The 26,483-nt window shown below is 46.8% G+C and overlaps 1 protein-coding gene across 1 annotated transcript in view; it reads right to left on the bottom strand.

The window, feature by feature from the left end:
• RFC1 (replication factor C subunit 1) overlaps positions 1-26,483 on the bottom strand; it is a 765,282-nt gene that overhangs the window by 95,566 nt on the left and 643,233 nt on the right. Inside the window, exons 20-21 of the mRNA XM_085642249.1 lie at positions 593-747; positions 388-505 (exon numbers count right to left, since the gene is read on the bottom strand). Coding sequence (XP_085498375.1) covers positions 388-505; positions 593-747 — 273 coding nt within the window. The remainder of the gene's footprint in view (positions 1-387; positions 506-592; positions 748-26,483) is intronic.

The following is a 26,483-nucleotide window of genomic DNA, read 5'->3' as shown; positions in this document are numbered from 1 at the left end:
CCCCTAAACCAGTCAGCAGACTCTTCAAGTCCAAACTTCTAAGAATCAAACAATCTTTTTGTTTCTCAGTAGTCAAGGTGGGAAAATTATTAAGCACAGGCATGTTGTTTCATTTATGGAATCCTTTTCCAAAACCATTCACTGGAACCCCCTAGACACCAGCTGAGCTCTCATGTGTTAACTCCCTTAGTAATTAACATTCATGCTGTCAAAGTCTATTACAAAGCCCGAATACGAGCAGCTAAGGTACAGCAAGCAAATTCCAGTTTAACATTTATCACTTCCACCTCAAGGATAAATTTGAAAGAACATGTTCAGAAACAGTCTGATTCTGAAAGGTAAACTGCCAAACTATGCAAATGTATCAGAAAAGTGATACATATGTACCTGTGTAGGAAGGAGACTCCACATTTGCTTAGTACGAATCTGTCTGTCCACCAAGTCACCATCACATATGCTATCTGCTGCTTTGCTCAAAAGCAGCAAATGCTTTTTCATATTCCCTCTAAAAATGAGAACATTTGGGGTTATTGCAGACCACTCCTATGAAATACTTTTTCGTTTTAAATTACAAAGTTATTTAACTACTCACCCAGCTGCAGCAGGTTTGACATGGATGTAATTTTCCTGAACGAATAAAGGCGCCAGGGAATAGTCATGGAAAAAGAGATCAGACTTGTCAATTAGTGTCATGTGATCAGTTTCTTCCCCTTTGACAAAAACCTTTCGGGCAACATCAAAGGGACCCTGTAAGAGATAATGCAAAATTAATTATATTTTTGTCAGGTTAACATTTTAGCAGTGAAAGGCTGATCACCAGAAAACTGAACAAAGACGGGATGGGCTCTAGGAAAGCATAAAACCAGGCATTGCCGAAAAGTTCTGCATTAATTTTTTTATCCTAAAATGCCACAGTTCTTGGTCCTGGAGACTACTATAAGGCTGAACTCACCCTTGGTGGCAAATATCCTGACCAGGAGAGAAACTGATGGAAAGAAAAGCTAAAGTCAGGTAGCCGAGTAAAGAAGAGGACAGGATCGTAACTTTGCTCTGGAGTGTGGAATACACAAGTGGAGTGAAGTTAAGGTTATTTGTATCTGTATTTTTTACCACTCTGACCGAAATTATTATATCAGCAGCAGAATTGACTTGTCCTGCCAAGGTACTGCTAATTTCAAGCCAGTGGAGGGGAAACTGGCAATCTAATATAACCTTGTGTCCACACCACTAAACCCCCTCCATGCAAGGATTATGTGGCAGTATTTGCTGCCCAATTTATACATAACCTAGTGGAAGAAAGAATAGTGGCAGGGCCAGAAAACTCGACGTTGGTAACAGTTTCCCTGTCACTCACTCCTTGGGGTCATGCTCCAAATCTAACCCACCTCCCTACACACCCAGCATACCACATATGAGAAAAAAGCTGATGGATGGACTCCAGGTGGACCAGTCATATCAGCATGGTGATCCTTGTACAGACATGTTGATGTCTCATTCCAGCAATTTGTTGGCAAATTGGCACACATTGAGATCTTGGAGGGGGAACCTCCTACGCCTCGTTCCCACCATCAACGTATCATTCTCTTGTCACAGCCTGACCACCTCTGTAAACAGGAGCATTACCTTCGATGGCTGTGGCAGATGAATGATGGGGCACTACAGTTCCTCCAACCAAGTCTAAATCACAGCCTTTGCGCATCTAAAATCCAGGAACCACAAATTCAAATTTGACATTGGCCATAACTAAATAACACAATAAGTTCAACAAAGATGTTTTTTTTTGGCTGGTAAACAATCCTTCATAAGAAGGAGGAGGGTGAACCAATGATGTATTTAACAAGTAAGAGCTCAAAGGACAGGTAGCCTTTATACCTTATTAAAAAAAAAAGAACATTACTAAGATCTCTATCATTTACATGAGTCTTGACGCACCAACCAGGTCAACTGCACACAACATATGCACAATCATGTTAATAGTAAACAGAGGGAGTTGGTGCAGCTCTTTTTAGATGGTAAAGGAATAAAAGGTAGCACTACTACAGAAGCCATCACCATCATCTTTTGTTCCTTCCATTAGTAAAGGGGGGGCATGCTTATGATTTCAATGGGCAGTCTACTGAAGAACTAGGATTACAGGAAAGCTGTTATTCCTTATCCTTCAAGAGATACTCATTGATAATCATAAATACCAAACAGAATAGCAAGCCCTTCCCCACTATATGAGGAGGAAACTGAAAAATAATGCAAGGACTGCCCTACTTAGACATCTGCCCAGGAGTCTGAGTCAAGACAGTGATGCAATGCACTGATCCAGGTGGGTGCCTTTCAAATCTCCGCTATAGGAATATTCTTCAAAAAAACTGCGGTACCAGTAGTAGCTAGTATGTTTGGATTTTACATAGCAAAAATATATGAGACTATGCATCTGGAGATGAACTACTTTGAAGAAGCCAGCTATGTAAGTACGGACCCATGGTTTTGATAAACAATAGTTCATTTTTTTGTACATCTTTTGCTTTGTCAAAGGAAAACTAACTAACTCCCCTCACATCTAATGTACGGAGGATATTTCAGTTGGGGCAGTAGGATAATAAAAGAAAGCTGGCAAAGCACCAATTTGGTTTATGTGGAAATCCTAGATCACCATAAGAAGAAATTTTGGATGCATCCACATAACCACTTTCTTAAGAAAACTGTATAAGGTTCATGAGAAAATGATGACTAAGCCTCGCTGATCCTGTGTGCAAATGCTAAAGCCACAAGTAAAGCAACTTTCCACGATAGGTGTTGAAGGGAATATTTGTAGACTGGCTGAAACTGATGGCTGATATATGGAAAATGTTCAGCTGCCAAGGAACAAAAGGCCTCCTGCTTGCGAGAAAAACTGTTAATTGCTTTTAGAAGCCTTTAACAACTAGAATTTTGATAAAAAGAGTTCTGGAAAGGACACTTTCTGTACGCATTAATAGTTGCCAGGTGGACTTTAAATAAAGAGAAATAGAACCCTGACCACTACAAATGGAGATATGGTTGAAGAGTCTCTTCTTGACAGGTAGTGAGGAGGAAGTTCTTCTGAGAACACTTGATTTAAATAAATAATAGAGTTGTCTATGGGCCTTCAGCTTCTTTCAGAATATCTATACATTTCTGTGTGAGGTTCAAGTGTCTGTGCATGTTATTTTATAAAAAGGAATTATCTTCCTTTTTTGTGAATGCATCTGTTTGTTAGGAGGTCAAAATGTTTATTGTTACTCTTTGTGTTAATAAATTACCTGGCGTATGTATGTAAAAACAACGAAAGCCTCTGCACACAGAAAAGTCTGCATGTTGCTTTGATATATTATGCAAGTTATAATTGCTGGTGAGAAGGAGGGGGCTCTTTTTCTTAAAACATAGTGCATGTACCTCAACCCTCACCCTCCTGCAGAAGGTCGCTACCTGCATTTGGTATACTAGGTCTTGTAGCCAAGTGTGGCTACATTAATAAGCTACTTACCTTTGTTAAACCTCCTTCTGGAAGATCTCTATCATAGATTAATCACCTCTACAATTTCCCCCAGGCACTAACCTGGATCCGGAAAATTCAAAAGCAATGCTCTTGAGATCCGGTAAGTGGTGCCATGTAACTATTGGTTGAACCCATTCCACTCTTGCAGTTACAAACGGAGCCGCATGTAAGTGCTACCCATGCATGGTGACGGAGTTTCATTCAGGAACTCTTCTGCGCCCTTCGACACAGAGCCCATCATCAAGTTAAATGAGCATGTGTGCAGATTCCTGGATAGGAATGTTTTTAGATGGAAGAGACCATACCATAGAATATGTATTAAGAGGGTAACTGTTCCTAAAGACGATTGTGTGTGCTCTCAAGATGTAGACAGGTCGGGTAGAGTGTGGGGAATTTCTCCTTTTGAATATAGTGCCCTCACACACCCTTTCGAGTGTCCTGCTTCATCATGGGGCGTTGCTCCTCGTGGGGGTGGCGCTGCAGTCCCCCACGGGCCCCGCAAGAGGGCTCTTTGTCGGAGATCTTTTGTTTGGAGACGCCGCAGTTGTGCATGGGGGTGTGTGGGCCTATCTAAAGGGAGGTGGATAGTGCGTTAAAAATTACTGGATAGAGTACAAGACCTTTATTCACAACTCTACCTAGTAAAAATAAAAAATAGTGATCCTGGAGCTCCTCTTGGAAAAGAAATAAAGAGGGCAGATGTGAAGATAACTGCTGCTCTCAGGATAGTGCGTGAAAGTCCTAATAATAAATGGTCAACATGTTTCGCGCTTCAGGGTAGGTCCTTAAGGGATCCCGATGCGCTTCGTCAGGACCAAACTATAAGGTGGGTGAACCAATTGTGAATAAACGAAAACAGGTTTCAAATAAGGTGCTGTGTTGTAAACCTGTGATACCTTAATAATAGGTAAAAACAGCGTCCTCGCGCTGGTAGGTACTCCTTCTTATTTGGATAACCTTTACCCAACCTGGTAGGGTAGAAATACAAAAAGAGACACACATATGGATAGGGGAGAGGGAAAACAGTAAAAATAAAACATAACATCTGGTAATCATTAAACATAGTCTGTTGCGCCGAGTCTGGCATGCCTTTACATGGCCCATTTTGAAGAACGACACATTCTAGGAGATAACAACCCCTTTAAGGAACACATTCTTCTATGGCGTCGGTACATTGACGATGTCATCCTATTTTGGCGAGGGAATGAAGAACAATGCATGGAATTCTGCAATTGGGTCAACACTCTCAACCCTTATTTAAAATTTACTAGCACAAGATCACGCCAAAAAATCCCCTTTCTGGACCTCCTTATCTCATTGGAGAATGGTTGCCTTCACACAACTAACTACAAGAAGCCGACAGACAGGAACAATCTCCTGATCTATGACAGTCACCACCCGAGGGCACTCAGAAACAACCTTCCAGTTGGCCAATTCTTACGTCTTCGGAGGAATTGTGACACTATCAAGGAATTTGAGATACAGTCTGATCTTCTCAGTAACAATCTGGCTAAACGACATTACCCGAGAAACATCATTCGTCAAGCTCAAAAGAGAGCCAGAAACAGCCCCAGGGCATCTCTCCTTGAGATAAAAGAGAAATCTGGATTAGACACCATGACTTGTGTCACTACTTTCACTCCAAGCTCCAACAATGTACAGAAGGCGATCAAAAAACATTGGCCAATATTGAATTCAGGTTCATTTGACCCTGGCCCACCACCTCTGTTTGCATTCAGACGAACGCAGAATTTGAGAGACCACCTGGTACATACTAGGCCAAGACCACAAACTACACCTCAATCCATACTTTGGTCTTTACCACCAGTAGTAGGCCATCACCCGTGCGGCTCCTGTTCTACATGTGCAGAGACCATGATTTCAAAAGAAATCGACTTGGGCCTCACGACACCTTGGCGCCAAACCAGACACACGAATTGCAACACGACCAATTGTGTCTACACTATTGTCTGCCCATGCAACATGAGATATGTGGGAATGACCACAAGAGCAGTTAAGACTCGTATGGGGGAGCACAAAAGCACCATAAGACGAGGGAAAACCAACACGAAATTATTGACACATTTCGCAGAACAAGGACATACAGCGAACAGTTTAAGATGGACCATCATTGTCTCCAACCCTAACTGGACAAAACGCACTCTGTTCAGACAGGAACAACGATGGGTCCACAGATTGGGATGTGACACTAGGGGCTTGAATGATGAAATTCCTTGGGTTGAGCTAACATGACGTCCCATTTTCTATATTGAATTTGTCTATGCTAATATCAATTAGACTAATGTAATATCATACCTTCCCGAGACCTCCCTCTAATTCCATCCTGCGCATCAAAACATGACAAACACTCTGATGCATGGATTAATAAGAAAAATGATGAGAAACTAATTATAATACGAACCTAAATGTTAAAAGCATTGTATGAACGTGACATACTCACGCCATTCCCTGGCGCTGACCGACCCCCATGGCTTCACAGTACACTCCCCCTAGGGACATCATGTAGATTCCTTTCGACATTTTTTTATGTCTAAAAACTTTATTGATGTCTCTCGACGAATGTAAGCCTGTATCCTTACGAATGCGTTGTAATTCCACCACGTCAGACACACCCCCGGTCACCATAACAACGGAGTGTTCAGATCCACCACGTCATTTTCTGGCACTGAGCAACTCCCCCGGTTTCCAGGGCAAATAATCGCATCACGCTAACACATCTACCAATAGCGTCATTAGACGCCCAGAATCACCATGACTACACACGACGCTACGTCATGACGTCATCTTTCGGCGTCCCGGGACCGCCCCTACCCGGAACTTAGCACTCATGAAGGAACATACTTAATAAGTGCGTTCTCATATATTCCCTTGTCCATTCCAACCCTTGTAAGGATGAGGGGTAGGTTACCACACCCTTGGCGAAAGAGCACCCGTGAGTATCCACTTATAACAAAGAGGTGAGCTCATGCGCTCTGAGTCTTACGACAGTTTACCAAAAATCAACATCCATGGTATACTTTTCTGTTTCCCTTATCCAGTTTCTCTTTCTGCCTACTCCGCGTTGCTGATGGAGCCCATTCCCTATACTTTATGGGTAGGCTTTATCATGTATCTCCGTTTTTTGTAAAGATTCTCACAAATAATAGTGTTCCATTACCACGTTATGACCGCTGCAAGTCTCTTTACACAGGTTGTCAGATAACTTTTTGATGGCACTCGAGTATTGCTAATTGATCAACAATTACTCGCACCCCACTATAGCGGTCTAGAGCACGATGTTGGATATTCTTCTAACACAAGTCGTTTGTACATGCATGTAATCATTAGAAGCATGGTTTAAATTATACTCCTTGTGCTGGGTTACATTGTAATCACAACAGACTATGTTTAATGATTACCAGATGTTATGTTTTATCTTTACTGTTTTCCCTCTCCCCTATCCATATGTGTGTCTCTTTTTGTATTTCTACCCTACCAGGTTGGGTAAAGGTTATCCAAATAAGAAGGAGTACCTACCAGCGCGAGGACGCTGTTTTTACCTATTATTAAGGTATCACAGGTTTACAACACAGCACCTTTTTTGAAACCTGTTTTCGTTTATTCACAATTGGTTCACCCACCTTATAGTTTGGTCCTGACGAAGCGCATCGGGATCCCTTAAGGACCCACCCTGAAGCACGAAACATGTTGACCATTTATTATTAGGACTTTCACGCACTATCCTGAGAGCAGCAGTTATCTTCACATCTGCCCTCTTTATTTCTTTTCCAAGAGGAGCTCCAGGATCACTATTTTTAATTTTTACTAGGTAGAGTTGTGAATAAAGGTCTTGTACTCTATCCAGTAATTTTTAACGCACTATCCACCTCCCTTTAGATAGGCCCACACACCCCCATGCACAACTGCGGCGTCTCCAAACAAAAGATCTCCGACAAAGAGCCCTCTTGCGGGGCCCGTGGGGGACTGCAGCGCCACCCCCACGAGGAGCAACGCCCCATGATGAAGCAGGACACTCGAAAGGGTGTGTGAGGGCACTATATTCAAAAGGAGAAATTCCCCACACTCTACCCGACCTGTCTACATCTTGAGAGCACACACAATCGTCTTTAGGAACAGTTACCCTCTTAATACATATACGTGATTCTGAGGGAGCACGGGTACTGGACCTATTTCCAATTACGCTCCCGGTACCCCCCTCTTTTTGTAGTATAACCATACCATAGAATACAGATGCTCATCTTTAGAATAGATGCCAAAGCTGTACCTAACTAGGTGGTAAATCTATGGAATGTCTCAAACTCAAAATATTCCTACAGGACTGAGAGCACTGAAGCCTGCGTAGCTGTCTGACAAATATCAAGGTCAGGCACTTTGCGTGCCAACACAGTGGAAGCAGCGTTGGTCCTGGTGGAGTTGGCCCTTAGGCCTTGTAGAGGCTGCTTCCTACCAATATGTAGCAAATCTTAATGTAGAGGACTTTCCATCGAGGTATGGTCTGTGTCTGCAACGCATTGCACTTCTTCCCCCCGGAGAATCCCAGAAAGAGCTGATTGTCCTCCCAATGTTGTCTGGTACTATCAATTTAAAAACTGAGTAACCTTTTGGGGTCCAAAGGATGGAGTATCTCTTGCTCTTTTGAGTGTTGAGGAGGAGCACAGATGGTTGGAAGTGAAAAGGCATGTCCAACATGAAAAGGCATCACTATCTCATTCCTTCCAAAGATAGATTACACAAGGACACATTCATTTTTTTTGTTCGGCACAGGGAGATTAAATGATTTGCCCAGAATTACAGGATGTTAAGCATCATTGCCGAGACTGGAACCTGGTTCCCCAATTTAAGGTTAACAGCCCTAGCTGTTAGACCACATCCTCTCACGATTAGGTTGTGAGTGTTCCTCTGGCACTGGTGGCACGTTGACACTTGAGGAGCCGGTGTTGATTTTTGCACCTCTACCAACGCTGGCACAAGAACAGAAAATGGACCAAGGGTCCTAGACTGTGTCGATGGGGAATACCGCCAGAGGTAATCTGAGTGGGAGTCTTTGCTGGGACTTGGGGTCCTAAGGTTCGCCAGAGAAAGCTGGAGGCATCGCTAGAGGCGTCTACCGGCTACAACGTTGCTGAAGGACCTGGGAACAATAAGTGCATCAGGACCAGAGTTGGAATCAACTCCTAGGTGGAATAGGGCCAAGACCTGCAAGTACAGTGATGCCCTTGTGCCTTCTCTGGAGGGGATCCAGAGTAGCGGGAAGGGGCAATGCCCCACTTGGACTTCTTGTGTTTTTTCTTCCACTTACCATAAGACTTTGGCCGCAATGGAAGATCTGCCTCGGATTCAACTTTGGGAGCGGGACCTCACCTTCGACCTGGAGTGGGACCAGTGCAGAGCTTTCTGGTGTTTCACCGCATAGAGCTTTGTCTCACACTTGTAGATTGTCTTAGGGTTTATCTGGGTGCAGTAGTCATAGGCCTTGGAGTTACGTTAAGAAACTAACACCAGAGGCACATCTCGTGGGGATCTATCACAGACAAGGATTGAATCCTGTCATTTCAGGGGGCGACACCTCTTGCACAAATATTTTCAAGTAAACTCTGTTCACTAAGTGAAGAAAGAAGGAACAGGGCTCCGGATTCATGTCTGAAGGCACGGAAAGAAAGTAACTGACATCAGCATGCATGGATGGTACTTATCTCCAGCTCCGTTTGTCACTTCTAGTAGAATGGCATTGACATACAGAGTGATGTGCCACCACCTCAGGCGTGCAGGAGCACTGCTTATGATTTTTCCTTATCCAGTCTGGTCCCTTGGGAAATTCTCAAGGCGAGGTATCTGTGGTTAGAAGTATTCATTGGAAATGAAGTGTCCGCAGCAGCACGAATAATTGGATAGGAGACCTTCATGCCCTCATTGAGGATCTCCCAAAAAGCTTTATGCCACCCTCAAAGCAAGTCAGCAACAAACTGCTGCAACAAATACCCTATTGATCTCTTGTGTCCGTCTCAGACAGCACCAGCACTTGCAGAGTTCCTTGTCATAACTCACGTGTCACAGATGTGTCTGCCCAGAGTCAAAGTGTTTGCAGCCCTCTTCTTGAGGGACAGTGGACAAAGGAGCAGTTGCATATTTTCTCTTTCTTGCTTCAGATCAAAGACTTAATTGGGTGGAGGTTCCAACCTAGGGAATAATGGATCCTATTCTGGAGATTTGTATATTTTCTGCAGCCTTTACAGAAATGGAAGACAGAAAAGGTTTCATTGCAGGTTCAAGGAGAGATGAAACCAGTGATGGGAGCAGTCTCAAAGAAGTATTTTGCTGAAAGGCGTACAAAAATGCACCCAAGTTGTGGTAGACGAGAATGAAAAAGGAACATTTAATTTATTAACATCTCTAATCAAGACTTATCTAAAGGTGCTGATGACATCCTGGCTTTTGATGAACCTGCCAAGATTGGAGAACATTTCTGGTGTTTGATCTTGATGAATACAGTGAAGAATATGACCTTGAAGAACATCTTGAGGAACGTCTTAAACGTGTGGATGAACATCTTCTAGTGTCTACAATGGTGAGAATGATGCTGTCTAGGATGCAATTTGCAAGGAGAACTTGATCTCAGAATCTTGTATCTCTCCTTGGTGATGCTCCATTTGCCTTAAAGTGAAGCATTGAAGGTGACGGGGTAGGTTGAATCCCTGTGGCTAGAATGGGAGGCGAACTAGCTGGCCTTGAAAAAGAAGTCTTGATAGGCACAGAACACTAAGATTGAAGGCTGGGTTCTTGGGGCTGGAGAATTCAGCACCTCAGAGACTGGAACAGTAGGTCTGGTAGGAGAGTAGGCCTGAGAATACTCAAGGTCTAAACTCAAATGCCGACTTTCACATTTCAGCTTGCACACCCATTCACAGCCAGATGAAGAGAGGCTGATGTATGAGAACGCCTTGATATAGAATGGTGCTTTGAATGCCTTGATGGTAAACTGATACCCAGCATCAACTGAAAATGGTGCCGTTTTCCATATTGTCTCCTCTTGGATATCCCTCTCGAGAAGTCGTCAAAGAGATAAGCTGGGGCATGAGGTAGAAGGTGCCCCTTCTCCTCAGTCCCTTGACCTCCCACTTTGTCCTGAGATAGACTCCTGACATCTGGACTGTTCCTCCTGAATTCCATGAAGACTGATTTTCTTTCTGTCTTTCAGGGTGCACTTGAAAAACATTCGGAAATGGTTACCTTTGCCAGGAATGAGAGTTTCTGGAAGGCAAACAACACACATGACGAGGATCTGATTGTGCTTGTTTAATGTCACATGAAGAGTACGACCTAAAATGAGATGGCTTTCTTTTTTTTTTTAAGAACAGAATGTATTTAATACCTTAAGTCCCTATGGATGACCAGTGAAATGGCTTTTAAAGATGTTCTGGAATGAATTCCAGCAGAAAAAAGACCAAAAAGGCTGAGCTCTGTGCTCCACGCTGCTCTTACCAGGAGCTGGACAAAACTGGACCACCTGCCACTGAGAGAGTATGATGGCATACTAGATGATTGGGAGTTGCAATGTCGATTTTTCAGTGTTAGATGGGTGTAGCCTACATTGCCCTACTTTTTATCTTCATTTCCATTAAAAAACGGATTGCGAAAGAGGTTTTTGTTGCAACCTAGCTCCACTGGTGACTTGTTTTATTATTGAATAAGGTTTTGGTTTTGAAAGAAATTAAGTGGAATTTGTTAATATAGCCTTTCTTAAAAGGCTGCTAAATTAATGTACAGCAAATAAGATACTGATTTTCTAACAAAAAGTAAAAACAAAATGCATTTTCCTTGAAAAAGTGCTCCGGGATCAGCACATGAGTGGGACAAACTAAGTACCCTGACGTACAATTGCTTTTTCTACCTGATATTCAAGTAACAAGCAATCCCACAGAAAAAAAGTCTAATGACTGCTGCTGCCTAACTGAACGAGCTGACTTGGCAAGCTGCAACAGTGTGCTTTAGCAAATCAGTATTTTGCAATGTAACCCCAGAGACAGGTCAAGTTAGTCTCAGATTTATTAGTCTCAGATTTATTAGTCAAAAGAAAATGGTAACACAGTGGTAGTATAGAAGCAGTGCCTGTTTAGTAACCTACTCATCTCACTCTAAGTAGCATAGGGACCAAGATGGCAGCTGAGTTGGACGTGCTTTGTCGTTGTTCCGCGCCGGGCACTTATTTAATTAGTTGAAATCTTGATCAGACCCACAAGATTGTGGACAGAGGGGAGTGCTGTGTTACCAATCGCTCCCCTCCCCACAAAAACTCTCCCATGAATATCACATGGTGGGGTACAGGATAGAGCACCTTGTGGGTCCCACCTGACTTCCAGCAGCCTACAAACAGGCATAACTCACAAGCTAAGTCATACCGGAGGCATTCTATGGAATTGGCCGGCACCAGGACAGTGGCTGGAGGCTTTGTGTGCAGCAACGCTGAATGTGCTTTGCCAGGGGGACCTAGAGGACTGCCCCAGATTCGCCTACAGGGTCACACCGGAGGGGGAGTCCACTTGAGCTGGTGATGAGCAGAGGAGTGGAGGCTCCATTGGTTACCCCACCACCTGAGACGTGTAATCAGCGGACCACAGGGGGAATCATGGCTCATCTGCCTGGGCTGGATTCAGTCACAACGGACTTGGGGCTCTAATCCCCCAACTCATCTTCTTGAAGGCCAGCTTGAGAATGATGGCCAGGTCCTTGCAGCACAGGCCGTAGAGACGTGTAGGATGAACGAGTGGGAGGGCATCCTTTCTTGCACCTTTATCCGGACGTGCAGGAGTGACGTCTTGTGTGGCACTCTTGCCCCTGTGAGACTTGACCTGGGACACTGCTGCGCCAGTTGCAGGACTGTCTGATCCGGGGAGTACAGAGCAGCACTCTGGTGTCAGGAATATGGCCTATGATAAAGAGCAAAAGCCACAGCTACACAAAGGTGGTGGTGCCTCCGGCAGAAGATGCTGCCCCGCAATACCGGACAATGCTACCCTTCTCCTGACTATCCAGTTTCCCCGTGTGGCTCTGGAAGGGAGAGTGGAAGAGATGCGCTCAGAGGTCTCCCTCCTGCACCAAGATCTCCGCAATGTAGCCAAAAGGGTCACCTCTGCAGAAACTAGGATCGCTGAGCTGGAAGACATTGTCCAGTGCCTCCCTAAATATGTCACAAAGGCCGAACCACAACCAAGGACGTGGTGTGGAGGATGGAAGATGCTGAAAACTGCACCCATCGAAACAACCTCAGATTTGTTGTGTTTCCCAAAGGTGAAAAGTACTCAAATGTGGCACAGTTCCTGGATGTGTAGTTGCGAAGTATCCTGCCTCAAGACAAGCTCTCTTCCTGTTTTATCACTGAAGGGCAGATTTGAGCACTGGATGGGGAAGACCGCCACTGGGACCCCAACCCAGAGAATGGTGAAGCTCGATTCTTGCTGAAGTAGGCAAGATGGGGGAGGTGTGCTAAGAGAACTCCAAAATAATAATCTTCCCAGACTACAACTGGGAGGTCCAACGGTAACGGCGCACGATCAACTCAGGAGAGGACAAACTGTGGAGCCTCCAATTGCAATACATGCTTTTATTCCATGCTAAACTGAAGGTCTTATTCCAGGGAAAATGGCTTTTCTTCCAAATGCCAGAGGAGGCTTGGAAGTGGCTGGAGGAACGCTCCAGGTTTCAGCAGAGTGGGTGGGGAGAACCTGTCAGGTGCCATAACGGAGGGTAGAGGGGAAGGTACTCAACCCAAAGGCCCTGAGAAGTGATGGTAGGTCTCTTCGGACTCGGAGGTGGACAAGGTGGCAAACATTAAGAAGGGTAGGATAGCTGTTCTGGAGGAAGGATCCACACACGGATATACAGGCGATTACCAGGGGTCGGACTCAGAGACCCTCTCACCCTCTGGCGGTTGCCATTGCAGACTAAGAACACTAATCTGAGGTCCCCCTTGAACGTCACAGCATCCGGACTGACAACAGCATCTTAATTGTGGGACTAATGTTATGATGCCTTGGAGTATAATTCTCATTGACCTACTGTAGATGGCTCAATGAGTCAGGCGGTATCTTTTTTTTGTTTGCAGGTACAGAGCCCCAGCGTTCAGGGGTTGCTGGCTTGGACTGTGTGATAGTGTGCTAAGGGTCTGAATTGGTGTGTGGGGTTGGTGTGCTACATATCTCTTAAATTCTCCTGTTGAGTAGTTTTTGTTTGGTACATTATGGGGACACATACTCGCTGGGGCCCTTGGGGGAGGGTTGCATACAGGTTGAGGAGCTTGCAGTTGCTACTGTTCAGGGAAGGAAGTCACAGACACATCAGTCAATGGCTTGACCCGACGAGGGCTACATGCACCACATCATTCTGCAGCTACCACATTGATGGCAACTTTTCACCCTGTCAGAGTCAAGGTGGGTACCACACTGTTAGGAAATAGGACGGTGTTGGTCCTATCTTGGAATGTGAAGGGTCTGGGAGACAAGGTCAAGAGGGGCCTGGTGACCCGATATAGAACACAGCTATTTCCAGATGTGGTACTGCTGCAGGAGACCAATTTCAAGGAGACACTGTACAGATTTCTGAGGAGAGGCACCTACATCACACTCGGGGTACACATCAGGATCTAGGGGATTGACTATCCTGATCAAGATCCACCCATCTGAATCACAAAACAATGGACAGATCCATCAGGGAGATATCCGGGAGTGAGGGGGTACTGAGGGCGGACAGATGTCACAGTGCTTAGTGTGTATGCCCACCAGCTACAGACCCCACGCTGGAGAATATTATTACTGACTGTCATCTGCAGAATCCAACTGGCTGCATTAAAAGCAGCCCTGCAGGCCACCTCTTGGCTAGGGTCTAGAACAAATAGATCAGATCACATACACCCAGTACTGGTCAACCGCACACAGCTTCCTGTAGAAGCCAAAAACGTATTCAAGCTGCCATGTATAGTATAAAGCTCTACACACAAGCCTAGCAAACTTGTCATATCATGTGGTCCTTGCCCACTCCTAAGCGACAACTTTCCATCTGGAAACTCAATCCTTCAGTATAGCAATATGATTTCTTAGAGAGTACCGCAAAGACTGGAATTTCATACCTTCTGCCATAACTGTGAACCCCTCCTATGCTGCTTTTAAAAAAAAGAATTGAAAATATCTTACATTCCAGTGGAAGTTGTGTAATTCACGTCTCTTTTGTATTCACATGTTAAATGTGGCTCCTTAGTGTATATTTCATTATACACAGTGTGTTCCTCCCCATTTCCTCTGGGAGGCACAAAGATATCCTCCTGGCTGTCTTTTCACATATTTACATTTCTTCAGATTGCATATTCTCACAAGTAGTCCTTCTGTTCCTACCTAAAGCACTGGGATACCCAAATGGTTCTGGTTTGCACAATAGAAAATTGAAAATAAATAGGTTGAAAATGATGAAGTGTATACAAAGAAAGAAACTTGGACCAGAAATCCCTAATCTGTTGAAAGTGTAAATCTGCAAGAATCTGGACTAAGGGGGCGGTTGATTATTGAGCTACGGACTTGAAGAATAACCAAGAAGCGGTGGCAATGATAAACATGTTAGAAATAAATTAGCTGGACTTTTTCATTCATTTTCATTTCTTATGACCTACACCTTTCTCCTATTCATCGGGCATTAGGTTAAAGGATTATGTTATTTACCCAGTAAGCATCTGTTCTTGGCATGCAGAGCTGTAGATTCACATGCTTTGCATACTCTTACTATCTATTGTCGGGTCTGGATGTTTGCAAGTTGTTTTTCTTCGAAGAAGTCTTTTCCAGTCATGAGGTAAGGTGATTCCTCCTTTCGGTGATAGTGCGCATGGGAATAAATTCCATTGTTAGATTGTTGTCTTGCAAGAGGGTGAGAATGGAGTAAGTAAGTGTAGTACAGATATGTCCATGCATATGTAAAGTAAATAATAAGAACCGCAACAACCACAGGTGTCCGGGGAGGCGGAAGGGCGCATGTGAATCTACAGCTCTACATGCCAAGAACAGATGCTTACAGGGTAACAATCTGCTCGAGGCATGTGAGCTGTAGATACACATGCTTTGCATAGATTGTTTAGCAGTATTCTCCCAAAGGGGTGGCTAACCAGTGGGTGTTGCAGTTGTTTGAAAAAGTGTTTTAGCACTGCTTGTCCTTCATTAGCCTGATGTGCTAATACATCCACACCATAATGTTTCGTAAATGTGTGTGGTGTAGACCTTGTAGCTGCCTTACATATGTCAGCGATGGTAATGTTGCAAAAAAGGCAATAGATGCTCCTATTATGCAAGTAGAATGTGCACTAGGAGGTATAGTTAAAGTTGTCTTAACTTTAACATAGCAAGTTTGAATACATTTAACAATCCATCTAGAAATACCAGATTTAGAGATAGGATTTCCTTTATAAGGTGGAGCAAATAAAATAAAAAGTTGTTTTGTTCTGCGAGAATCTTTTGTCCTATCAATATAGTATAATAATACTCTTTTGACATCAAGTGTGTGTAGAGTTCTTTCTGCTACTGAATCAGGTTGAGGGAAGAAGACAGGTAACTTAACTGATTGGTTAATATGAAAAGCAGAATGTACTTTTAGGAGGAATTTTGGGTGTGTACGAAGTACCACTCTGTCTTTATGAAGTTGAAAGAAAGGTTTTTCTAAGGTTAATGCCTGTAGTTCACCAACACGTCTTAATCAAGAGATAGCAATCATGAAGGCAACCTTCCATGAAAGAAATTGGAAATAACAATTGTGTAAGTGGGCCAAAAGGTGGACCCATAAGCCTTGTGAGAACAATGCAAAGGTTCCAGATAGGTGCAGGTGGTACCCGTTGTGGCATTATTATTTTAAGGCCTTCCATAAAAGCTTTAATTACTGGACCTTTGAATAAGGGTAAATGTTGTCTGTTTTGATGATATGTAGTTACCGCCGCAAGGTCTAGTCGAATAGATGTGTATGCTAAGCCAACACTCTGTAGATGCAAAAGATAACAAATAATATTTTGTATAGATGCATCTAGAGGATCAATTTTGTTATTATTACAATATATCACAAACCTTTTCAGCTTTACTACATAACATGCTCTAGTGGTAGGTTTTCTTGCTTCTTTACAAATTGTCATACAATCTGGTGGTAGGTTTAGGTATCCAAACTCTATGACTTTAGGAGCCAGATAACTAGGTTGAGCTCCTTGGGGTTTGGATGTCTGATTTGACCATGGTTCTGTATGAGAAGGTTGGAAGTGAGGTGCAGCTTTTGATGTGGAACCACTGACAGTTCTGATAGTGTGGTGAACCATGTTTATGGAACCCATGTGGGAGCCACTAGAATCAATGTGAGTGATGTCTGCCTGAGTTTCCAAACCAGAAATAGGAGGAGAGGTGGAAAAGGGTAAGCAAATATCACTGACTAATTGATCCATAGGGCAGTGCGTCTCGATAGATGGTGTGGGAATCTGGAGGCGAAGTTTGAGCATTTTGAGTTGTCTGCTGTAGCAAAGAGGTCTGGCTCTGGAAACCCCTTTTTTGGAAGTATGGAAGGAGAACCTGGGGATAAAGTTCCTATTCGTGTACTTGTTGCCACATTCTGCTGAGGTGGTCAGCAAATTTGTTGTGCATCCCTGGAAGGTGCTCTGCCAGAAGATGAATTTTGTGATGTATTGCCCAACGCCAAATAGCCTGAGAGAGGTGTGACAGCTGAAGAGTGCCCCCCCACTCCCTGTCTTTGTACATAGTACATAGCTGTCATATTGTCTGTCCAGACTAGGACAACTTACCCTATGAGGTGAGGCTGAAAAGCTTTTAGTGCTTGATATACAGCTAGAAGCTCCAAGTAATTTATGTGGAGACTCTTGTGTTTGGTGTCCCATTGTTTGACGGTGAAGATGGGCACCTCAACCTGTGAGAGATGCATCTGCCACGATTTGTGGAACCGGGTCGATGAAGGGCCACCCTTTTGATAGGTTCCGTGTGTTGTACCACTGCAGAGAGCGATGAGTGCGGCTATCAACCAACACTAGATCTATTAGTTGACCCTGCGATTGATTCAACTGACATGCTAAGCATTCCTGTAGAGGACGCATGTGCAATCTTGCGTGAGGCACTATTGTAATGCATGATGCCATCCAGGGCCGGACTGGCAACTGAAACCGGCCCTGGCAAACTGCTCGGCCGGCCCCCGGTGGGGGTTTGGGGAGGTGCGGCTGAGCGGTTTGCTTGGGCCGATTTGGGCTGATTTTGTTACAGGGGGCCGATATTGTCTGCCCCGGTAACAAAACCGACCCCCCAGGGGGCCCAAAACTAGCCCCCACTCTGGCGACCCACCGGGAAAACGCCCAGTGCCCGCTACGGCCAGTATGGCCCTGATGCCATAGTCCCTAATATTTACATGAAAGTCTTAACTGTTAGGTACTGGTTATTTTGAAACTGTAGTTAAAAAAAAATATATGTTTTTAATTCTGGTTGCATTGAGAGGTGCTAGCTGTGTGAGTGTTTAGCATCACTCCTAGATATGGTTGTAGTGGTGTAGGTTGAAGATGGGACTTTTGTGCATTGACTGTGAATCCCAATTGATGGAGAAGTATTATGGTATTTTGAGCATGTTGTCTGTAGTGTGACCGAGGGCCGATCTGATGCCAGCAGGGTGGCGGTAGGGGGGTCTGCGTGGGTAGGGATTGTGTAAGGAGGTCTAAAAACATGCAGTTTATTTAAAAAACAAATCCTAAATAATAGTGCTCAGCAACTGAACAGCAGCTTGTGCTGCTGTTCACCAGGGGGCCGCATGTAAAGGTCAAGAGGGCCGCAAGCGCCCCCTGGGCCATACTTATCACTGCTCTATATCCTCCTCTACAAAAGCCTCTAGATGGAGGGGGTTGTGTGTTTGATTTGTATGAAGACATAGGATCTGAGGAATTACTTTTAGATCCTCCCTCTATAGCATGAGTATCAAAATGAGCCTCTATTGGATGGGGACTGAAGTGCTCCCACTGACTGCCACTTCTGTATCCTTTTTCATTTTCTCAAGTGACTCGTCTACTTGAGGTCCAACAAGACGTTGTTATTCAAAGGGAGCACTGAGAATAGTTTATTGTACTTCTGGTTGAAAACCAGAGATTCTATGTCAGGCCGGGAGGCTTCGGATTAGGCTGTTCTTTCTGTACTTTATTACTTCAGCAGCAATTAACAAAGAACACTACACACCCCCTCAGGGATCTCCTCCAAACAGGGGATTAGATGGTCCGCCTGGACCTCAAGGATGCATATCTCACGTTCCCGATTTTTCCCCCTCACAGGCGTTTTCTTCAGTTCCAATGGGACTCGCAGATGATTGAATTTACGTCCCTCCCTTTCGGTCTATCCTCTGCTCCATGGTGCTTCACCAAGCTAATGAAGCCAGTGGTGTAGCGCCTCAGATCGGAGGGGATACATACGGATGATTGTTTATTTGGACGACATCCTGTTAATGAATCAGTGTCCCCAACGCTTGCTAACCCAACTACAACAAACGGTAAGTCTCTTAGAGTCACTGCTTGTGATCAACGAATCCAAATCGGAACTCATACCCTCTCAGAAGATGCAATTCTTAGGGTTTCTAGTGGACTCAGTTAAGGCTACTCTAAGCTTTCCCTCTCGCAAACTAAAAAAATCAGGCACGAGCTGCGGCGCACTCTAGCCAAACCCACGATATCTCTTCGCCAACTTGCAAGAGTAGTGGGCCTCTTATCGTCGCCCATTCAGGCCATATTTCCGGGCCCCTTGCATTACAGGGCCCTTCAGAGTATCAAACCTCTCATCTTCGCAAGGGCCTTACTTACTCCCAGTTCATTCCCCTCTCGGAGGAGGCCAAAAAGGGACTGCGATGGTGGATCTCACACATGGAAGCTTGGAACGATCTAGTGAGGAAAATGGTCCTCTGCAGAGCAAGGCCTTCATATCAATTGCTTGGAGCTGATGGTGGGCTCCTTTGTGGTAAAATGCTGGACCAAAGACAATCAATCACGTGTTTGTTAAGCATGACTACTCACCCGTAAGCGTCTCAAGGCACTGGGAAGGAGGGGAGGTACGGAGATGCAGGTTCCAGTCCATCAAGGAGGGGGTCTGTCGAAGAGCTGAGTTTTGAGGTTTCTCATGAAGATGTCGGCTGGTTATTTTTTCTATTTATTCTAAGAATTATAAACAATTCAGCATAAAAAACCTACTGGTGTCGACCTCAGTTTACTTTACCTCAGGAAGAATCATAACTGTATATTTATACTGTGAACGTGTGCCCGGGACTTTGTTTCATGGGAAGTGATGTTATCTGTCTGAGGTGGAGCCGTAGGGCGTTCCAGGCTCTGGCCGCGAGGAAAGAGAAGGAGCGGCCTCCCGATCTTGTCTTTCTGGCGTGGGGGACCACGGCGTAGGAGAGCTGGCTGATCGTAGGGTCCTTTGGGGTGCGTGGAATTTGAGTCAGCTGTTCAGGTATGCTGGTCAGGTGTTGTGGAGGGCTTTGTGTGCGTGGGTGAGAATCTTGAAGGTGATTCTAGCCTCGATGGGGAGCCAGTGGAATGTACACAGGTGCTGCGATATATGGCAGTGTTTTGGCAGGTTGAGGACCAGTCTTGCGGTGGCGTTCTGGATGTTTTGTAGCTTGCAGGTGAGGTTTTTGTTTATTGCAGTGTAGAGTGCGTTGCCGTAGTCGAGAGGCTGGTGACGAGGGCGTGAGTGACGGTCTTTCTGTGCTCGAGGGGATCCATTTGAAGGTCTCACGTAGGAGGCGGAGGGTGTGGAAGCAGGAGGATGCGACGGAGTTGATCCGGCGGTCCATTTTGAGCTCTGAGTTCAGGATGATTCCAAGGCTGACTGCGTGGTCCGTGTGGGTGGGGGGTCTCCGAGGGCTGGGGTCCACCAGCTGTTGTTCCAGGCGTCGGGGTGTGGGCCCATGATGAGTACTTCTGTTTTGTCAGTGTTGAGTTGAAGACAGCTGCTTTTCATCCATTTGGCGACAGCTTCCATGCCTTCTTGAAAGTTGTGTTTGGCTGCATTGGGTTCATTGGCTAGGGAGAGGATGAGTTGGGTGTCGTCTGTATATGAAACAATGTTGAGTCCGTGGGTTTGGACGACGGGGGCGAGCGGAGCCATGTAGATGTTGAAGAGCGTGGGGTTGAGGGAGGACCCCTGGGGGACTCCGCAGGTGGTTAGTGTAGGGTCTGAGAGGAAAGGAGGGAGTCTGACTCGCTGCGTTCTGCCAGAGAGGAAAGAGTGGATCCAGTCGAGGGCCTTGTCCCGGATCCCTGCGTTGTGGAGTCTGCGTGTTAGGGTGCGGTGGGAGACTGTCGAAGGCCGCTGAGAGGTCTAGGGCTACTGTTCCTCCTCTGTCCAGTAGGGAGCGTATGTCGTCTGTTGCGGCGAGGAGGGCGGTTTCTGTGCTGTAGATTTTTCAGACGCCGGATTCGGAGGAGTCGAGGATGTTGTGCTCTTCGATGAAGGTGGCGAGTTGGCTGTTGATGGCTTTCTCGATGACTTTCGCTGGGAACGGGAGCAGGAAGATGGGTCTGTAGTTTTTGAGGTCGGTGGGGTCTGCCGAGGGATTCTTCAGAAGGGTGTTGATCTCGGCGTGTTTCCAGTCGTCGAGGAAAGAGGCGTTCGCGAGGGAGTGGTTGATGGTGTGGCGAAGCATGGGTGCAATGGTGTCGGCAGCTCTGTTGAAGATGTGGTGGGTGCAGGGGTCTGTGGGGGCCCCAGAGTGGATTGACTTCACTGTCTTCAGTGTATCTTTGGTAGTGAGGGCAGTCCAGCTGTCAATCTTTGGCTTCAGGGTGTCGGGGTGGCTGGTGAGGGTTCAGTGTGTTGGTTGTCTTCGTTGAAGTTGGCGTAAATGTTCTTGAGTTCGTGGTGGAAGAAGGTGCCGAGTTTGTTGCAGAGGTCTTTTGAGGGAGAAATGTCTGTAGACTCGCTAGTGGGTTGGGCGAACTCCTTGATGATGCTGAAGAGTTCTTTGCTGTTGGACGCGTGTGTGGAGATTCTTTCTTGGATCGCTGTTTTTCTCATATATCTGATGAGTTGGTGGTGGGTGTTGGTGGCAGCTCTTAAGTTGTTGTGGGCTGCTGTGGATTTGGAGTTCCTCCAGGCCTTTTCGAGGCGGTGGCATGTGCGTCTGGACTCTCAAAGTTCAGTGGTAAACCATCTGGCGTTCTTGGCGTGTGTGGTGGTGTTCTTCTTGAGGGGGGCTATGGAGTTGGTGCTGTAGGAGATCATCTGTGCAGAGTTTGGGCTGCGGTGTTGGGGTCGTCTTCTGCAGTGGTTGGGGTGGAGTTGCAGAGTGAGGTGGTGAGCTGGTCGTCGGTGATTTTGGTCCAGTTTCTTCGTGGGAGCAGGTACTGGTGTCTGTGGATGATGGGTGTTCTGAAGGTCAAGTGGATGCATCGATGGTCTGTCCACGGGAGTTTGGTGGTGTGGCTGAAAGTGATGGATTTCCCTATTGTGAAGAGGGGGTTGAGGGTGTGCCCTGCTGAGTGTGGGGTTCGGTCACGATCTGGCGGAGTCCAATGTTGTGGAGGTTGTTCAGGAGAGATGTGGTGTTGGGGTCTAGTTGGTTGTCGAGGTGGAAGTTGAGGTCTCCCAGCAGGGTGTAGTTGGTGGATGCGCTGGCTTGCGGGGAGATAATGTCCGTGATGGGGGGGGTGAAAGGTACACAGGGTCCAGGGGGTCGGTAGATGAGAGTTCCTCGGAGGGTAGAGGTAGGGCTGGCCTGTATCTTGAAGTGTAGGTATTACACCAGGTCCGTGGGCTCATCGGGGAGTGTGCTCAGCTGGAGTGTGGATTTGTGGACGATGGCAAATCCTCCTCCCGGGCGGGTGGGGCGGTCCTTACGGGAGATCTTGTATCCTTGGGGAATGGCGATAGCGATGTCTGGTCCCGAGGTGGTGTTGGTTCAGGTTTCGGTAAAGAATTCTACGTCCGGGGTGGTGCTGTTGAGGAGGTCCCAGATTTCGGTGGCGGGTTTGTGGAGTGATCGGACGTTGAGGAGGATGCATTGCAGGTCTTCGGTTCGGTTGTGTTCTTGCGGGCGGGCTGTGCTGCAGGTGCGCCGGCAGCGGTGACAGCTGAAGTGTCCGTGGGTGTCGGCTGGTGATGCTAGCTTGTAGTTGTTGCGGCCTGGGTTGAGTGTGTGGAGTGCTACTAGGTTGTAGCGTTGGCGGTGCGGAGGTGCCAGGGTTCCTGGCGCTGGTCGGGTTGCGGATGGGCATAGACGGGCTTGCCTTTGGCGTGGCAGCGGCGCGTCCGCTGCGTGGCGGTCATTAAGTAGGGGCCGGGGAGGGCTGGACATCTGGGAGGAGATCAGGCTCGGGCTGGTCGCGCTGGGGGGAGAGGCTGCGGGGGGCAGCAGCGGCGTGAAAAACGGGGGAAAGCACGCAATAAAAAGAGGAGGAAAAATGTAAAGAGTAAAAGGGTGAAAAAAGAAAAGAAAAAGATCTAAAGAGTAAAAGGGTGAGAAGAATAAAGGGTTAAACGGAGCAGAAAGCAGAAGAAACGTGCTATAAAGAGTGAAAGGGTGAAAAAGCTAAAGGGTGAAAACGGAGCAGAAAGGGGCAGAAAGCAGAGCGAGAGAAAGGAGTCAGAGGTCCACTGGACCACCAGGGATGAGGTGCAGGTATAATCTGCGGGTGGAGCAGGGCGCTCGAACACCATCACTAAGGGAGTGCAGGGGCTCAGGAGAGGCCTCACATAATGGTGGAGGTGCGAGGGTGGGAGAGCAATTTCACTGACAATTAGTCAGTGGTCTTACTCGCCTGTCCCCACAGTGGCCGCCATTAAGTAGGGGTCGGGGAGGGCTGGACAGCTGGGAGGCGGGAGCGGGGAGTCGAACTGGCTCGGGCTGGTAGAGCTGGGGGGGGGAGGGGCTGCAGGGGCAGCAGCGGCGTGAAAAATGGGGGAAGCACGCAATAAAAAGAAGAGGAAAAATGTAAAGAGTAAAAGGGTGAAAAAAGAAAAGAAAAAGATCTAAAGAGTAAAAGGGTGAGAAGAATAAAGGGTTAAACGGAGCAGAAAGCAGAAGAAACGTGGTGTTGGTCCAGGTTTCGGTAAAGAATTCTACGTCCGGGGTGGTGCTGTTGAGGAGGTCCCAGATTTCGGTGGCGGGTTTGTGGAGTGATCGGACGTTGAGGAGGATGCATTGCAGGTCTTCGGTTTGGTTGTGTTCTTGCGGGCGGGGGGTGCTGCAGGTGCGCCGGCAGCGGTGACAGCTGAAGTGTCCGTGGGTGTCGGCTGGTGATGCTAGCTTGTAGTTGTTGCGGCCTGTGTTGAGTGCGTGGAGTGCTACTTGGTTGTAGCGTTGGCGGTGCGGAGGTCCCAGGGTTCCTGGCGCTGGTCCGGTTGCGGATGGGTATAGACGGGCTTGCCTTTGGCGTGGCAGCGGCGCGTCCGCTGCGCAGCGGTCATTAAGTAGGGGTCGGGGAGGGCTGGACATCTGGGAGGAGATCAGGCTCGGGCTGGTCGCGCTGGGGGGAGAGGCTGCGGGGGGCAGCAGCGGCGTGAAAAACGGGGGAAAGCACGCAATAAAAAGAGGAGGAAAAATGTAGAGTAAAAGGGTGAAAAAAGAAAAGAAAAAGATCTAAAGAGTAAAAGGGTGAGAAGAATAAAGGGTTAAACGGAGCAGAAAGCAGAAGAAACGTGCTATAAAGAGTGAAAGGGTGAAAAAGCTAAAGGGTGAAAAAGCTAAAGGGTGAAAACGGAGCAGAAAGGGGCAGAAAGCAGAGCGAGAGAAAGGAGTCAGAGGTCCACTGGACCACCAGGGAAGAGGCGCAGGTATAATCTGCGGGTGGAGCATGGCGCTCGAACACCATCACTAAGGGAGTGCGGGGGCTCAGGAGAGGCCCCACTTAATGGTGGAGGTGCGAGGGTGGGAGAGCAATTTCACTGACAATTAGTCAGTGGTCTTACTCGCCTGTCCCCACAGTGGCCGCCATTAAGTAGGGGTCGGGGAGGGCTGGACCGCTGGGAGGCGGGAGCGGGGAGTCGAACTGGCTCGGGCTGGTAGAGCTGGGGTGGAGGGGCTGCAGGGGCAGCAGCGGCATGAAAAACGGGGGAAAGCACGCAATAAAAAGAAGAGGAAAAATGTAAAGAGTAAAAGGGTGAAAAAAGAAAAGAAAAAGATCTAAAGAGTAAAAGGGTGAGAAGAATAAAGGGTTAAACGGAGCAGAAAGCAGAAGAAACGTGCTATAAAGAGTGAAAAAGCTAAAGGGTGAAAACGGAGCAGAAAGGGGCAGAAACCAGAGCGAGAGAAAGGATTCAGAGGTCCACCGGACCACCAGGGATGAGGCGCAGGTATAATCTGCGGGTGGAGCAGGGCCTCGAACACCAACACTACGGAAGTGCAGGGGCTCAGGAGAGGCTTCACTTAATGGTGGAGCTGAGAGGGTGGGAGAGCAATTTCACTGACAATGAGTCAGTGGTCTTGCTCCTATGTTGTGTCCTTCTCAAGATGAACAACGTAGCAGTGATACATTACATCAACCATCTAGGGGGACAAGATCCAAAGCATTATCGGATCTAGCACGGGACCTCTGGATGTACTGCCCAGCCAACCAGATTTCTCTTACAGCAGAGCACCTTCCGGGGATATCCAATCAGGTTGCGGATTGGTGCTCCCGCCATTGGAAGGACACCAGCCTATGGAAACTACATCCGGGAGTATTCCGCGAGCTTCAATCCCTACGGGCCCCTTCTCGATAGACCTCTTTGCCTCTCGGCTGGACATCCAGTTGCAGAGGTATTACAGCTGGCGCCCGGATCCAGAGGCCTTGGCGACTGATGCGTTCCTGCACGACTGGAGTCCAGAGCAGGGCTACGCCTTTCCCTCCCTTTGCGATAACGAGGGTGTCATCCCAGATGAGGAGAGCTAGCGGATCTGGTGATGATCACCCCAATATGGAGGTCACAAGCTTGGTTTCCAGTTCTGAAGGAACTTTCTTGGGATTTTCCAATCCGTCTACCCCAGTTTCGGGATCTCCTCAAAGATCCATAAGGGAATCCCAATCACCACCTCCTCTCGGGAGGCCTTCAACTGATGGCCTGGCGGGTTACAGGCAACATTGGAAGGTGCCAGGCCTTTAGGAGGACGCTGCCTAATTACTCGCAAAATCCTGGGCAGCGAGCACCAACAAGAGGTACTGTTCCACTTGGGCTAGATGGGGCAGTTGGTGTCTTCGGTTGATCAGATGGGGTCGGATGTTGTCTATGTCCTTAATTTCTTAGCTTCTCTGGCTAAAGAAGGCTTGGCCTACAGGTCAGTCAACAACTTTCGATCTGCTGTATCGGCGGGCCATATGCCGGTGGACGGTCACCCTATTGTAGCAATTTTAGGAAGTGGATTTCCGACTTACTTGACTCTATTATACCTATAAAAACCCGTGAAGACAAGAGCGGAAAGACACGCTCGGCCCCCTGGTTTAGCCTGGAACTCAGAGCCCTCCGCAAGGAATGTAAAAAAGCGGAGCGACTCTGGAGGAAGGACTGGCTCCACTCTAGTAAAGACTCCTACCGGAAGACTGTGAGAGTATACAAATCTGCCTTAAAACTTTCTAAGGCCTCTCACTGACAATAGGATAAAAAATGCCACAAACCCCGCGAGAGAATCCTATCTCATCGTTAAGGAACTCCTAAAGATACCACAACCCCCTTTACTGACCAGGGCCTCACCGGACAGGAGTAATGAACTGGCAAATTATCTTGACTCTAAAGTCTCCCACATTTTAACTTCACTTCCACCGCCTAACCAGCTACCCTGCTGGGACAATGAGACGCCTGACACTTGTCCAGTAGGTGACCCTCGCCCGCAGCTCAATGCCTTTAGGGCGGTCTCATTAGATGAAGTTGAAAAAACCTTGGCCTAGATGAAAATTGGCTCTCCCCGTGACCCTGCTCCTATGAGGTTTTTGAAAGCAGTC

Source organism: Triturus cristatus, chromosome 2_2 (assembly GCF_964204655.1).
Source record: "Triturus cristatus chromosome 2_2, aTriCri1.1, whole genome shotgun sequence".
In the NCBI taxonomy this organism is placed as follows: domain Eukaryota; kingdom Metazoa; phylum Chordata; class Amphibia; order Caudata; family Salamandridae; genus Triturus; species Triturus cristatus.
Note: the sequence above shows the minus strand (reverse complement) of the source record. Positions and strands in the feature narration are given on the sequence as shown.